This window comes from Cyanistes caeruleus, unplaced genomic scaffold, assembly GCF_971803275.1.
Source record: "Cyanistes caeruleus unplaced genomic scaffold, bCyaCae1.hap1.1 HAP1_SCAFFOLD_81, whole genome shotgun sequence".
Classification (NCBI taxonomy): Eukaryota; Metazoa; Chordata; class Aves; order Passeriformes; family Paridae; genus Cyanistes; species Cyanistes caeruleus.
The window spans coordinates 2,077,354-2,093,813 of NW_028255891.1; the positions used below are offsets into that span (position 1 = coordinate 2,077,354).

Here is a 16,460-nt window from a genome sequence, read left to right on the forward strand (position 1 = left end):
CAGCTAAATGCTCCTTCCTCCCACTGACAGCGATGCTGGGGGATCACTCAAGGCTCCAGAAGGGAGCAGGGCAAGGCTTCCAGAATCCTTCAGCCCTGAGATTATGTTAAGGGATATGGCACATGAGTGAGCTCTTGCCACCTTGACATTATTCCATCAGGAAAAGCACATTGAGAACTTGCCTCCAGCATTCTCCAAGTCTTGCCAACTGTCATCTAGCTGGGCTTCCAGATAATCCATGTCCTGATCCCAGTCTAGAAGCCAGTACAGATCAGAACTACGTCCATGGTGCGCTGGGATCCACTTCTGCCTTGGGGTAGTGGGCACTGCAAGGGGTTTGGGTTAGATCGTGAGTACCAGATGTCAATGGACATGGCCAAAGCTGCAGAGGGGCCTGGGGAGCTCTGGGCTGGCTCTGGTCACTCTCCACCCTCTTTGCAGTCCCTGTGCAACATCCCTGATGGGGGGTGACAGGGCCAGAGCAGGGGTCCTGGCTGCTGAGTCTCAGGAGAAGGCTGAGAGACATGGACCCACCTTGTCCTCCCTGCAGCATTTCCTTCAGCATTTGTTTCATGGGTTTTGATGGCACATGGAGTTTCTGGTGTCCTGCAGCTTTGTTCTTTCCACTTGGAGGACCTTAAGAGAAAACAGTTCCCCTTTGCAGGAATGGATCCCAGAAAACCAGTGCTCAGCCTGTGGGGTCAGGAGGGACACACCACTCACCCCTGCGATGGGAGCCGGGCTTGCGTACAGTTACCAACCCAGGAGCTGGGAAAGTCCTGCCTGCAGACACACCTGTAACTCAACAGCCACAGAAGCTTCTGTCACCTCTGCTCATCTGCACAGGCAGCACTGAGCCACGGGAGTGGTGAGGGGAACGCGATGGGCGAGGGCACACACGTGTATGTCTCTGTTCTGACACCTACAGTGGTGCCAGGACATTGAAACTGCTTATTCTGCCAGGAAAGGACCATTGAGAACTTACCTCCAGCATTTCTCAAGTGTTTCAAGCCGTCATCCAGCAGGGCCTCTGGATAATGCAAGTTGTGATTCCAATCTAGGAGGGAGCCCAGATCAGAACCCTGCCAAGGTGTGCTGAGATCCCCTTCTACTTTTGACAACTGGGCACTGCAAGGGTGTCGGGTAAGACCCTGGGTACCAAATGTTAGAGGACAATGGCCAAAGCTGCACAGGGGCCAGAGGACCTCTGGGTTGGTGTCTTGTCACTCTCCAAGCTCTTTGCAGTCCCTGTGCAACATCCCTGGAAGAGATGTCTGTATGGATGCTAAATCTGAACCACAGTGCCTGTACAAATTGCAGGCCGCATGGCTCCTCCGGCTGCCTGAGAAAGTATCCTGGGAAAAATATGAGAAGGAATTAAAACAATTCTCAGGGACACTAAACAGCCTTGCAGTCTCTTGTTTTCCCTTGCAGGAGGGAGTCAGAGGGGTAGAGTGCCCCTGACCAATGATGGTGATGTAGCACTTTGTTAACCAATAAGAGTTTCCTTTCTGTACTTTCCACGTATCTGTCTATAAGACAGGCCTGAAGCAATAAACTAAGGAATTCTCGTGTTGTGACTCCCCTGAGAGTCCCGTGTCGTTCTTTCTTGCCGTTCCCAATTGGAACGACATCTGGTGACCGCCGACGTGAAGTTGAACCGACCCCTGAGGTCCGGTAACCCGACATAAACTGCAGCCGACCCCCGAGGTCAGAAAGCAACCGACGTGATCTGCTAATCCCCTGAGGGTAAGCCGCGAGCGGGAAAAAGCCAGCCCTTCCCCCTAGAGGGGTAAGTGGAATTCTTCCGGGCTTTCCTAGAGGAAGCTGGTTCTGGAAACCAACGGGATAGTGGAGCCCTGCCGGTGAGCGGGCTTGGAACGGCCTATCTTGGTGAAGCAGAGCTCAAAATCCCGGGTCTGAGCCGATAGCGTGTGCATAATTGCATTCGCGGAGCCGCCAAGATAAAGTCCTCATAATGGGGAACTGTACTTCAGCTGATGAACAGCTTGCCTACCTTGCATGGCAGGATGCCCTGCCCCGCATGGGACTCAGTGTTTCTGAAGATGCCATGCGTGCTTTATTTCAGTGGGTTAAAGAGCAAGGTTTTGATATAACTATGGACAATGCCTTTGATCTCGAACTTTGGCTGTCAATAGAGAACCATTTATGGTCGGAATTCATTAACGGAGATATCAGCGTGTGTAGCCTGGCAGCCACCTGGGGAGTGCTTTTTAAAGCGCTGAAACGGAGCCAGTCTGAGGACAGTGAAACCGGGATGAAAAACTTAGATGCCGGAGGTGCCTCCTTTGTACAAGATGAGAAACTGGGAGATAAGACCGTAGATGAGCAGCGTAGCGCTCCCGCTGCTCTGCCTGGACCCTTACAGAACTTTAACCGCGGGCAGGAGCAGTTTGCGAACCAGAGATCTCCCTCTCCAGAAAAGTTTGAGCGCCCGTCACCCATGGAGCTGGGCGCGCGGGCTTTGCCAACGGGAAAGCGGCAGGAAAGCAGAGACTGCCCGCCTCCGCCTGTGCCACCCGCAAAGCCTCCGCCGGCGCCAAAAGCGCCACCGCTGGCGGCCGCAGAACCTCCTTTCTCCAGCCCCTCCGCGCTGTCCGAGCTTCTTCCTTCTGTGCCGCGAACAGAAGCGCAAACACCCCCGCTGCGGCCCATCCGAGGTGCTGGCGGAGAAGCGGCGGGGGAGGGAGGGGGGGAGAGCCCAGGCCTCCCCTGTGCTCTCCCGCGCTCCAGCGGAGAGGTGCGGAGTGGGGGAGGGGAGCGAGCCTCGCTCCCCCCATGCGCGCCTGCGCGACCCGCGCATCCGCGAATCCGCACTCATCTCGCGCTCGCCCGCGTCCGAAGTACCGGCGAAAAAGCGGCGGGGGAGGCCGGCGAACCTCGCTCGCCCCGCGCGTGCGCGGGACGCGCTAGCCCTGCGCCCACCTCGCTTCCTCCGTGCTCGGCTGCGCTCACCCTTGCGCTCCCCCCGCGCTCCAGCGGGGAGGCGCGGGAGGGAGAGAGAGCGCTTGTCGTGCTGCGCTCCCAATCTGAGCTCTAACAGAAGCCCCCCCGCACCCATAAAGGTGGCGGGGGGAGAGAAAGACAGCGGCAGGCCCCTCCACCGGGACCTTCTGCACCAACCCAAAGAAATACCTCAACGAGTCCGTCAGCTCCGGCGACCTGAGCAAACCAAAGTCCTGCAGTCACTGCGGGACCCAAATTTACTCACTTTGTACCTTTTAAGTCTTGTGTTTACAGAACTGACAACCAGCCGCGAAGAGATGGTAACTTCAAGTTCCCTGAACCTTCCTGGAATTCATGAACTACTGTTCAAACCCGATGAACAATAACAGCAACCATGTAATCTTTATAAATCCCTCAAAAACCCCCTCAATTATATTTGAAGAAAAAATCCAGAAAAAAAACCAAAAAAACAAAAAACAACAAAAAAAAAAAAAAAAAACAAAAAAAAAAAAACGGGATAAGAAGAGGGGATCAAAGCAGCATAAATTGCATTGTGCATTGTTTTTATCACTTTGGTGTTCTTTCAAACTACTCTATTGACAAGTTAGACTGTCAATTCGAACAGACTAACAATGTTGTATATAGTGTTGTATATAGTATGTGTACTAATTCACTGAATTAGAAACATTGGAGTCAACCATCAAGTCCTTGCAAGGAGAACAATTCTTAAATACCAAAACATAAGCCAAAATTCTAAATTAATTCTAGATCAGCATCCATTCAAAGTTCTAGTAAAGAAACCTCTTGAGCTGTGTTTGTTCTCTGTCCTACAAGGGCCCAGTAGGATATAACAAACACTGCCTTTTTTATTTTTTCTAACAGAAAAGGGTGAGTTATGGATGCTAGCTTTGGAACAGGCTGCAGGGAGCTGCAAAGACTGCAGGCCCATAGCCTCTCAGTCCTGCCTGAGAAGCTAGCCTGGGAATTCAAAGGAGGATTTCAAAACAATCCTCAGAGACAGAAAACAACTGCCAGGTGCTGTTTGTCTGTCCCTTGTTTTCCTTGCAAGAGAAAGTCAGAGGGTGGTGAGCCCCACTGACCAATGATAGTGATGTAGCACTTTGCTAACCAATAAGAGTTTCTTTTCTGTACCTTTCCACGTATCTGTCTATAAGACAGGCCTGAAGCAATAAACTAAGGAATTCTTGTGTTGTGACTCCCTTGAGAGTCCAGTGTCGTTCTTTATCGCCGTTCCCAATCGGAACGACACTTGGAATACTCCTATTTTTGTTATTAAAAAGAAATCTGGAAAATATCGATTATTGCACGACTTACATGCACTAAATGAACAAATGGAGCCAATGGGGGCACTGCAATCTGCTTTGCCCAATCCTGCAATGTTGCCAAAAGATTGGCCCTTGTTAATAATTGATTTAAAGGACTGTTTTTTCACTATCTCACTGCATGAACAGGATACTTGCAGATTTGCTTTTACCTTGCCCTCATTAAATCGAGCAGAACCAGACAAGAGATTTGAATGGACAGTTTTACCACAGGGTATGCGTAATTCTCCTACCTTGTGCCAGCTTTATGTTGATAATGCTTTGCAGCCACTATGTGTTCGATGGCCTACAACTATTATTTATCACTATATGGATGATATTCTTTTTGCTCAGTCACAACCTTTTGCAGATAAACAAGTTAAGGACATTCAAACACAACTACTTCAGAATGGACTGGTTGTTGCACCTGAGAAAATAGAGCAGTCATCCCCATGGAAATATCTCGGGGGGACTTTAACCAAGCAGTATGTTGCCCCTCAGAAACTGTCATTGAACATGTCACTTCATACTGTTCATGATGCTCAGCGATTGCTGGGAGATTTGCAATGCCTTAAACCTGTTGTGGGTATTCCTAATGAACTTTCACAATCCTTATGACCTTTGTTAAAAGGTACTGATCCTACAGCACCTATACAGGTCACCAGTGAACAACAAGAAGCTCTCAATAAAATAATGGACGGTATCCAGACAGGTGTTGTTCGTAGGCGAGATCCAGACTTGGACATTAACTTTACTGTATGGTTTGGACTTCAACATCTCATCAGTGCTTTAACACAGCAACAAAAGGAAACAGGGGAGATATGGGTACTAGAGTGGTTGTTGCCACCACTACAACAGAGACATAGCTTAATTCAAAAAATTGAAATTTTAGCAGATTTAATAAAACAAAGGTAGAAGCGATTGTGACAAATTATGGGTGCAGATCCAGCTGTCATTCAGATACCAATAAAAAAGGACACTTTAGACTGGTATTTAATTCACAGCTCCACACTGCAAGAAGCATTGCTTGACAACAGCAGTGTGGTCAGTACTGGGGAGGTGCCTCGAATACCACTACGATGGATAGGCCAGCAGAATTGGATTGAAAAGCCCAAACGATCATTTGTGCCGTTACCAGGGGCATCAACGGTGTTCACTGATGCTGGAAAGAAATCTCGCACAGCTGCTGCTACATGGCAAGATTCACAAGGACAATGGAATCATCATATTATTCCAGCTCAAAAGGAGGACACATTACAAACTCTGGAATTAGTCGCTGTTGTTTGGGTTTTGGTGCAGTTTAAGGGTCCTGTTAATGTGGTAACTGATTCTTTATATGTTGCAGGAGTGAGTGAACGTATTGAAAAAGCAGACATATAGGAAGTAAAAAATCCTCGTTTATATGTACTGTTTTTGCAGCTTCAAAGAGCAGTAAAGTTGAGGACTGCTGCCTTTGCTATTATCCATATTTGTAGTCACAAATGGGATGTGGGTTTAGGAGAAAGAAATGCTGGGCAAACCGATTGGTCTATAAAGATCCAAAAACAGGACTGTGGGGAGGTCCCAGCAAGGTACTCTATTGGGGACGTGGTTATCTTTGTGTGTCTACCCCCACAGGGCCTGTCTGGGTGCCGAGCCGATGGACTAAACCTGCTGATCCCAGGGATTTACCTTCAGCTGATCCAGAAAATTCTGCAGATACTTCTCGCTCTCTACCATCAACATAGAGACGGGATCTGATGAACTCTCACATGAAAATCTTGTATACAGTACCAGAGTGTGAATGTTATCCTTTTGTATGTTACATTTGTAAGGTGTGTAAAGAAAAGTGGTGGGCACATTCTAAGTGGGGTCGATCCCCAAGAGGGATTTGTACAGAGTGTTACAACTTTGAAAGAAATTTCACTGAGGTTGCATTACAGGAAGGTGTGCAAACAGGACAATTTGAAAAAGGATCTGATAGATGGTGGGAGATTTTTGCTTTTGTGATAAATCCAGAAAATTATTGTTATCATCCTAATACCCCTTTGCCGTATATTATTGAAATAACCACGATACACTGTCATAAAACACTTACACAGGTCAGGTGTGATATTCCAGGGGTAAAAAATAAAAATTGGGAGCAATTCTTAAAACGGCAGTCTCGAGAGAAAGGGTCTTTCCCTGAAAGTTATCCCTGCTGCCGAGAAGATGGAACAGCCCGTGGTTCGAAGCAACCGAATCGACGGGCAAGGCAGAGGGGTAACAGAAAAGGGAAGCAAGATCTCCCATGGGATCCAGCCAAGGTGCTGGCTGAACTGCCACAATCTTTTTAAAGTCCTTAAGAGACTATCTTTGATCCGGTTGTTGTAGTGGTTTACCATGATAAAAAGAAATGAGGGGCTCTTGATAGACATTGATGAAAGACAAAATATGTGGATAATGTGGGCCAATCAAACTGGACAGGATAATTTTTGCCTTTCAATGGCCACCCCTTCAGATCCTTTTCGAACTTGTTTAGTGGGCGCACCTTTAGATGATTCACTCAATGCCACAATGTTTAAAAAATGGACAAAGAATTGGAAAATGCCCAAGGAAGCAAACAAAACATTATGTGAAATTCCATCAGGTAGATTCACGATCAATATTTGTGACACAGGTTTAATCCCAGCAAATCCCATTGGTGCTCAAATTTGGTACATTGCTACAGGTTTAAATGTTACCGGGTCGGAGCCACGAGAGTTAAGACTGTTAGGCTCAGCCCCTAGCAATTATTGTTTAACTTTTGTCAATTGGGCTAGGAACAATCATGCAAAAAAGTCTCATGGGCCAAATGGTACAAATATTTCTCCACAAAATTTGCTGTATTTGCAGAATAATGATGCATACTGTGGCAATTGGTCTCACAAGGTAAATTCTAGCAGTTCACCTCTGCAATTACCACCTGGTATTTTTCTAATCTGTGGACATCGTGCATGGCAAGGACTGCCAGCAAACATTTATGGAGGGCCTTGTTATTTTGGGAAATTGACATTGTTTGCACCCACTATACAGCAACTATGAGGAGCCAATAGAATCAGGTTATGAACAAAGAGAAGTGTGTTCCAATTGGGGCCAGAATGCAAGGATCAGGTTGAACTTTGGGAACGTCCTACAGTGATTGTGTCATCTCTTTTTACACCTGGAGTATCTAGTGCTCAAGCCTTAACACAGTTACGACGACTGGCATGTTGGACAGGAAAACAGTTTAATATTACATCAAAGGTTTTCTCTGATTTGCTTTTGGAAATGAAGAGTGTTAGGCATGCTGTATTGCAGAATAGAGCTGCTATTGATTTTTTACTATTAGCACAGGGCCATGGCTGTGAAGACTTTGATGGAATGTGTTGCATGAATATTTCTGACCATTCAGTGTCTATTCATGCTCATCTCCGACAACTACAGAACAATATGAAAATATTAACCATGGAAACAAATCCATTAGAGGAATGGTTTCAATCCCTAGGTCTCACAGGATGGTTAAAATATTTGGCACAAATGGCAATTGTTGTTATATTGATCATTGTGATTGTGTTACTGTTTATTCCTTGCATACTGCAATGCTTGCAAAACATGATGAAAAGGGCTACTTCTACAGTTTTGTTAGTACAAAAAGAAAACAGGGGAATTGTAGAGGAATGGCTAGAGAGCAAAGGTCATGTTCCCATGCAGCAGTTAGCTGGGAAAGAATGAGACAATAGAGTACAGTTGGTGTGAGATGTTGCAAGGTCAGGAAGGCCTTAGTGATAACTGTTAACTGAGAACAGGACGCTGTGATCAGAAGAATGTGAATTCAGCATAGAAGAACGATCACAGGAATGTGGAATTAGGTGGAGTTGACCTTAAATAAAAATATCCAATAATGAGCTTGTTTTTACACTTTGTATGAGCCTAATTATTGATGCTATATAAGTGGTTTTAGAGTTACCAATAAATGAGACTTGCTGATCATTCATATTGAGTGCTGCATTTCTCCCGCCGAACTCATCATTTAGGACCAAGTTCCAAACTGCAAATTTTTACACTCAAGACACAGTCATGAAGAACATGTATTTCAATTTTCTATTCCTTTAACTGCAGTGTAAAATATCTTAATATTGGAAAACATCCATAAAATCTCTCAAGGAAGGCAGCTAATGGATCCTTTTCACTAGCACGTGAACAAACTAAGGAACTAAAATCAAAGCTGAGTTCTCTTTTTCAAAAGATCAGTTACCTCTTTCTTACTCCAGTGTTATAGAAGATTTTTCACTACACATTTGGGGGTAATTTTTATCTTTCATATTTTGGGGGGGGGGGTTTTGCTTGCTTTTGTTGTTTTTGTTGTTTTTTTTTACAGAAAACATGTCCTAGAAAAGGCATGTCCTTTGCTCCTGGTTCCCGTGTGGAGCAGCTCCCTTCCCGCTGGCTGAGCTGCTCAGGCAGAGCCCGGCAGCTCCTGGCCCTGCAGGGCTGAGGCTTTTCCCCGTTGCTGGGCACAGACTGATGGAGCAGCAGTGCTGAACACGGGCACACGCAGAGGGAGCAGAGCAGCTGCCTTTGCCCACCTGAAGCTCCAAGGCCAAACTCTGAGCAGGCACGGCTGCAAGAGACTCGCAGGCCCCCTGTTGGCTCTGCTGCCCCACTTGTGCCCGGCCCAGCTCTGCGGGAGGCAGAGGGAGAACAAGGGGCAGCTCCCTCCCAGCCCCAGCCCAGGGACCCCTCCAGCCCCGGGCCTTGGGGCACTGTCAGCACCCGCTGCTCCAGCCACGGCTTCTGCTGGCACTGACAGCAACAACCAAACTGGGGCTGGTCCCGAGGGAGCAGCAGCAGTGCCTGGATCTGATCCCTCAGTCTGGGGCAGCCCCCTGGGGGAACAGAGGGCACAGCAAGAGGGACAAAACCAGTCAAGGTCAGAGACTGGGAAGAGCCAGAGCTGGGAGCAGGAACAGCTGCTTCATTGAATCCTGGAGAAAGCTCTTGGCTGGGTCAAAGCACTGAAAGTGTGAAGAGCAGAGAGGAGGCCACACCAAACAATGCTCCTGTTTTCACATTTCCCCTCTCCGTGTCCCAGAAGGAATTGAATGAACTTATTCTTCTCTCCCAGTTGTCTCCTTCAGCTTGAGCAGCTCAGCACCGGGAGCTGAAGGAGCTGAAGCCTCAGGCCACAAGAGCTGAGCAAGAGGGGGCTTTTGGACTAAAGTAATGCTGCTAAGTAATGGACCTAGCTGAATGCAGCAGATAGAATCCTGGTATTATAGAATCCATTCTGCTGGAAAAGACCTCTGAGTTCATCCAGTCCAGCCAGTCACCCAGCAGTGTCAAGCCCCCCACTAAACCTCGTTTCTGAAGTGCCAAGGTCTGCACAACAGGCCCTGAGTGAGGCCTGAACAACAGGCCCTGAGCCAAAGGTGATCTCTGAATGAACCTTCCAGCCAAAGGTTACCTGTCCATCTGCTCATTACTGAAATATTCATGGTCATGAACACTGTGATAGATGTATCCACTCATCAATGAAACATGGATTGACCTTTCTGTGTTTAGAAGCCAGACAAGGCCATGAAATCCCACATCTGGCCTTGTTTGGGGTGTATGGTCAGGGTCGACTCCCTTGGTTCCTCCTTGAGGCCTGGCCAGGCTTTGGCAGGGACGCAAGAGGAGGATGAAACCAGATGTTCCCACACCAGAAGTGCTGTCAGTTTGTTTATTCAGCACTATCAAAGCTGGGCCCTCTCTCACAGCGGGGTTGGAGCCTCACCTGTGGCTGGAGGCACCTGCAGCAATTCCCAGTGTCTGGAGTGGCTCTCCAGCCCTTGGCTGTGACAGCTTCCCCAGCTGATGGGTGGATCTGGGGATGGCAAAGTCTGAGGGGAACTGGTGCTGGATCTTTGTTAATCCCTGCAGGCAATCTTTGGCACTGATGATTGGATTCATTGTTGAGCTGCTCCTTTTGTCATCTTTTGCTGCTTGGAGCTGCAGTAAGTGACACTGATTCCTTCAGGTGGTGTTTGTGCCTTTGGTGCTGACTCTGCCCGCTGCTGAAACAAAACTGGCAAAGTCTAGCCAGATCACAACAAAATGTCACTTTTAAAATGTAAATGTAAGGAATCAGTCCCATCTGTAATTCCCAGAAGGGAAGCTCTCCCCAGAGTTCGCTGGCTCTGGAGTGGGGCTGAGGTCGGAGCACCGTGCGAGCAGTGGGGCAGTCGGTTAAAAGAGGCTGAACTGCTGGATGTCTTAAAATGCATCCAAACATTGCATATGGGAAAATGAAAAGAACTCATGGGTTTGGGAAGACGAGGATGGATTTTGTTAACAGCACCAAGAGAAGGAACAATTGTTTTCGGAATGCTCCCACGTGGAGTGACAGAAGAAGGTTTTAGTCTTTAGCTCAGGTTTGTTTGTCCAAGTAAAATAATAATAACAATAACAATAATAATAGTAATAACAACACAATAATATATATTTATATATATAACTAAAAATCAAAAATGTGAAATAATGCTGACAATTCCAATTTGTTACCTTTGGCTGCTCACTGTAACACTAAAATACCCTACAAAACAGGACTAGCAAAGACCCAAATGTCAATGGTAAACATTGTGAACTGTATACAAGGAATATAGGAGGAAGGGATAAAACTGGCTATTTTTATAGGGTTTGGTGATGCTGTGATGTGGAATGCTTTGTCTGTTCCTGGGAAAAACACAGTGATTAAGACTGCTGCGTTTTTCATGTACCACACGATCTACAAGCTAGAGGATTGGTTGAACAATTGTTAAAAGAGCAGTTGATAAAACGGGGAGATGGGAACCTGTCCCGGTAGAGAACCCATCTCCCAGATGGGCTCCATGCCCTTAACAATGGGCCCACTGGGAAATGGAAACCCCTGGGTGTGCACGGCTGCACCCAATTTGCAAACACAGCCATGGACAGTGAGACTTGGACTGCCTGGGAAATTGTTCTGGCTGTGATGGCCCCTGCCAGGGCCAGCCCAGAGGCTGCAGGGCTGGACCTTCATGCACTGGAATTCATTAGGAGAAATCAGAAGCAAATGAGAGTTTACAATACAGGAATAAGAATTCAGATTCCTCCAGGACACTTTGGTTTGATAACTGCTCATTGGAGCTTGGCCTTGCAAAGGGTTCATGTCACGGGAGGAGGAATTGATGCAGATTATCAAGGAGAAATTGAAGTAAGTCTGTTAAACAATAGTGAACAAGATTTGATTGTTCAACCCCATGACAAGGTAGAAGAAATATTGATATCGCAATTGAAAAAATAATTGTGAAGAAAGAATATCCACTTCAAATTGCCTCCATTTGTGGATAAAAAGAGTTTGGACCCAGCAGTCCTAATAAAGGAGCCAGAGTGTGGGTCCAGAGGCCAAATGGCCCTCCCAAGCCAGCTGAAGGAACAGCTCTGGGCAAAGACTACACTGTTTGAATCCTGAGACCTGAGCAGGAACAATGGGAATATGTCCCTGCAGCCAAGTGTTCTCTGCCAGAACAAGTCAATGGGATGGGATATTGTTTTACAGACCCTGCCAGACCAAATCTCCCTGTTTGCCCCAACGGCCCCTTTGGAAAATGCTCAGATCCATGGGGCTCCATGTGAAGGCTGATGTGACCCTGAGGGACTTCCACACCAATTCCAGCCAGGAGCCTGGCTGTCCCTCCGGGACTGGGACCCGGCACCTCTCCAGCCAAAGGGAAAAGGACCCCAGCAAGCCTTGTTATCCACAGACAGCGCGGTAAAGCTGAACAGCAAAGGACCTTGGGGACATTATTCTGGAATACAAAAGGTGCCAGCTCCATGGACAACAGAATTATTGTTCCTAACGTGAATGAGGGTGAGGAAAAAGGATGAGTAAGCTTGTGATGGTAAAGCACAGAAATCCTTTCACATTGTGGCCTCCAACTAGAACACTGAAGGTTTCTCCTGAAGGGAAATCTCAGTCAATCCTGTAAAACTGACAATTGCATTCCTGTGTTCCACAGCACAGTTTTCTGTCAGTGTCCCTGCACTGGATCCGTTACAAGTCAGAGCCCATTGACAGAGTTTTGGCCACCCCACAGGGTGAGCCCTCCGAGGGAACCCCATTCCTCCCAACCTGAGCTGAGAACATACCCAGCAATTAGTTACATTGAGTATTTTGGCTACTTTGAGCTTTAAATTTTCAAAATAATTTTGATGACTAATGCCTTGATTAAACTTCAGAGGTGTTTCTGGCAAACAAAGATCCTGGCTGACTCTCAAGATACAACTTACAGGTGTTGGGGGATAGGTGTCATTTTTTTTCTATTTAGTTCTGGCTTGCCTGTGGAATTTTTACTCATGACTTGCAGGGAAAACTTAACTGCGGGTACCTGGTGGGTGCTTGAGGAAAAACAAAGAGTTTGGCTGGGCCCAGGGGGGGAAGGGGGCAGGAAAAGGGGAGGGTGGGGACAGTTTGGTGGCTTCTTCAGCTTCAGAGAAGAACACTTTGGGTGCAGAGCTGTTGTGGTGGGGAGAAGGGAATTTCGCCATCACCCAGATGGAGCTGCTGCTTCTTCTCCTTCTTCCCTCTTCCTTGGTGGCCTCGCACCCCCTGTCCTGCCGGGACGTGTGGCAGTGCCAGCCACCGCCACGGAGCTGCTGATCCACCTCAGCCACTGGCCCGGGATCTCAGCTCATCCCTGCTGTTCCCAGCTGAGTGTTCCTCAGAGCCCTGCAGGAGCACCAGCACTGACTGCCAACTCGAGGGGGTTTGTGAAACAAAGCCTCTCCTCCATCCTTTCCCGTCTCAGCCCAGAAAGCTGTCACGGGGTCCCTGGCTCTGTTTTCTTGCTAACGCTGTAGTTATTGTTGTTTGTTTGCCTGGTTATAAATACTAGTAAAGAACTGTTATTCCTATCCCCAGATCTCTGCCTGAGAGCCCCTTGATTTCAAGATTATCATAATTTGGAGGGAGGGGGTCTACATTTTTCATTCCAAGGGAGGCTCCTGCCCTCCCTAGCAGACACCTGTCTCCAAAAACCGAGACATTTCCATGAGTAAATTTTACAAAGTTTTCAATAAAATTCTTATTGATAAATTTGACTCCATTTCATTTCTAACAAGCTGTTCCTAAAGATCCCGTCAGGCTGTCTTAGACACTTTGGGCAAGGGATTCCTTCCAAGCTGGGCCACTTGGGGGGGGATGGGGGCGGCCCCAGGGCGGAGGGCAGGGTGTGCAAGGGCCCTTTGTGACACGCTGCAGCACGGTCACCGTGGGATGGTGGCAACAGGAGCAGATGTCAAAGGGCCCTTTGTGACACGTGCTGCCATAGGAGCTGGCGGTGACAGGGCCACGCCACAGTGCTCGGTGCACGCGACGGGTCAGGACGCGCCAGAGGGGTGCTGTGAGGAGCCCCCACACAGCGCGCTCCTTTGTGTCGGACCTGGAGCTTTTCTGAAGCACTATTACTGCAGGTGACCTCGAGGCCAGACCACAGGTCTTGCTGACCTGTGGCCTTGCTGACCCTTCCTTCTTAAGGTTCTCTTGAGGGCAGACCGTGGGACTTGGTGACCCGGAGCTTTTCCGACGTGTCGCCCATCCCTGCAGTCTCTGCCCTTGAGACCAGACCACAATCCCTGTCGAGGAGCCTCCTGTCCTTCTGGCAGGAGCCCTCAAGACCCAAGTGCAGGACTCGCTGTCTTGCAATCTTGCCAGGACTTGAGTCTTGCAGGTGCCTTCCAGGCACGACTGCAGAACTTGCTGACTCTGAGCTTTTCCGAGCCATCTCTCCTGCAAGTAGCCAGAAATCCAGTCACTGCCATGGAGCAGAGACCCCCAAGAGTGCCCAAGTTGGCCTGGCTTGAGGAGCAGGAGGAGGAAGAAGGCTCTGGAGCTGTCCTGGCACAGGAGTCTGAAGAGGTGCAGGAGTTCCAGGCACCACAGGAGGGTGAGTTGCAGAGCTCGGCCTTAGGGCTAGTGCCTGTTGCCAGCTTGGCCCCATCCCATTCCATGCCATGCCATCCCCTGGTGCTGTTCCTATGGAAAGGATTGGAGAGTCTAAAAGATTTGGAGCAGCGACCCCCAAGAGTGCCCAAACTGGCCTGGGTGGAGAAGGAGGAGGAGGAGGTCGAGGAAGAAGGTCCTGGAGCTGCCCCAGCACCAGAGACCGAAGAGGTGCAGCAGTTGCAGCCGCTGGAGGAGGGTGAGTGGCAGAGCTGGGCCACAGGGCTGGTGCCTGCGGCCATCTTGGCCCCATCCCATCCCATTGCATCCCATCTCATCCCATCCCACACTGTCCTGTGGACACACACCCATGGACAGCACAAAAAAGGGGCTGGGGCTGCCCCCGCAGCAGTGGCCGTGCTGCATCCCCTGGGGCATCCCTAGAGTGTCCCTGCCTAGGGAACGCAGGGCTGGGCTGTGCTCTCCGGCCTCTCCCGCAGCCCCTCAGCTCTGGCTGCTCTTTGCCAGATGCAGCCATGGACGGCACACAAGAGCAGGACACCGCCCGTGGCCGCTTCCGCAGAGCAGCGCAGGTACCTGCAGCCATCCCCACCTGCGCTGGGCCTGCTGGCACTGCTCAGCCCATCACCGCACTTGGAGCACTCCATGCAACTTCCCTGCCTTCCTGCCCTTCTCCTACAGTTTCTTTACCAATACATCAAGAGAATTGGCAAGGAAGACACCAGTCCCATGGACACTGAGGTCAAGGCATCCTCAGAGGTCTTGGTAGAACAGAGCAGTGCTGCCCAGCTGGATCTGCTTGTAGAGACGGCTCTTTTCAATCCAGAGCAAGTAAGCAGCCTGTGGCCAGCCTTTGATCCTCCAGCAATTGCTTGGCTTTCCCAAGCCACACCTGCTGCTCACTTGGAGCTTTTGAGGCCATGGCAGCGTGCTGGAAGAGAAGCACTTGTCTGGGGAAGAAGCTGGGCACATTGCTGACTCCCTCTGCTAGCATTCCAAGTCTCCCTGTGCCTTCTCCAGGTGCCCGGCGTGGTGAGGTACATCCACCAGTGGCTCATGGCCAATGAGGCTGCTGAGCACAGGATGGACTGGGCCCTGATGCAAGTGGCCGAGGCAGAGCCCGATGATGTGGCCATCACTCTCCTGCGGGTGGCCCCAACGTGTGACAGGTATGGGGCCCAGCTGCCCTGAGGCCTCAGGGCTCCCCAGCCCATCACCCTGTACAGCCCGGCCCAGGGCTGTGAGCAACATAGACTTGCAGGGCCCTCTGGCTGCTCCCTTTGCCAGCCCTGCTACAAAGTCGGCCCCTGAGCCCGCTGCCGTGCTGCCAGCCTGCCCCTCAGGGGCCTGTCCCCACAGGGCTGGGCTGCCTGGCTGCTGCTGCCGCTCAGGGCCAGTGGGCACAGGCAGAGCTGGCGGCCAGCTCAGCTCCCTGCTGCTGCCCAGCCCACGGTGCTGTGTCTGACCCCGCAGAGCTGCTATGGCCATGTGGACGACCATCTTGCTCTCGCCCTGGATTTCAGAGGAAGTGACACCGCTCCTCATCAATGTGGTGGGGAGCTGGCCGCAGAAAAACCTGGGCACCTCTGATGGGGACAAGACGGCTGTCTTTTCCCTGACTGTGAGTTTCGGGAGCTGGCCTTTGCTCACCGCAAGGCCGGCCGCCTCTCCAGCAACTCTGTTGCCTCCTTCCCCCACTGCATCTCCCTGCTTCAGGCACTGGCCACAAACCTGGCCTAGGGGCAGCTTCAGGGCCACCAGGCCCGCTGCTCCCCCTGCGTCTGCCCCGGCCTCTCCCTGCCACGCTCAGGCCCTGCCACACGGACGCCCCGGCACTGAGCGCTGTCTTGGGCTGCTTTGTCCTCTACAGGCAACTCTGGTGATGTGGAAGATCCTCCAGGGGCCCTGTTGCCCACAGATCCTCACAGTCTATTTCCCCCGCCTCTTTGTGCATCTCCTCTTCCAAACGTACTTCAGTACTTTGTATATGACAGAGGACGTCCATACCTTCTGGAAGGAATGCCAGGAGCAACACGGCCTCTCCACCAGCCCCAACAGGTGCTCCATGCCACTCCTCCTGTCCCTGCCACTTCCCCAGCCTCGGAGCCAGCGCTCCCAGCGTCACCTGGGCTTTGCTGTGCACACAGGTTTGCAGTGCAGACCCTGAAGGCCCTGCTCTGCAGTCTCCACTTGGAGCATGTGGTGGTGGCAATGGAACGCAAGCGTGGCTG

The 16,460-nt window shown here is 50.0% G+C and overlaps 1 protein-coding gene across 1 annotated transcript; it reads left to right on the plus strand.

The window, feature by feature from the left end:
• Window positions 1-2,278: 2,278 nt before the first annotated feature.
• LOC147646751 (uncharacterized) lies at window positions 2,279-15,420 on the plus strand. The gene is made up of 5 exons (XM_086873032.1): window positions 2,279-2,681; window positions 14,312-14,467; window positions 14,737-14,801; window positions 14,911-15,060; window positions 15,250-15,420. The coding sequence occupies exons 1-5, from the start codon at window positions 2,279-2,281 to the stop codon at window positions 15,418-15,420; spliced, it is 945 nt and encodes a 314-aa protein (XP_086729158.1).
• The last annotated feature ends 1,040 nt before the right edge of the window (window positions 15,421-16,460 follow it).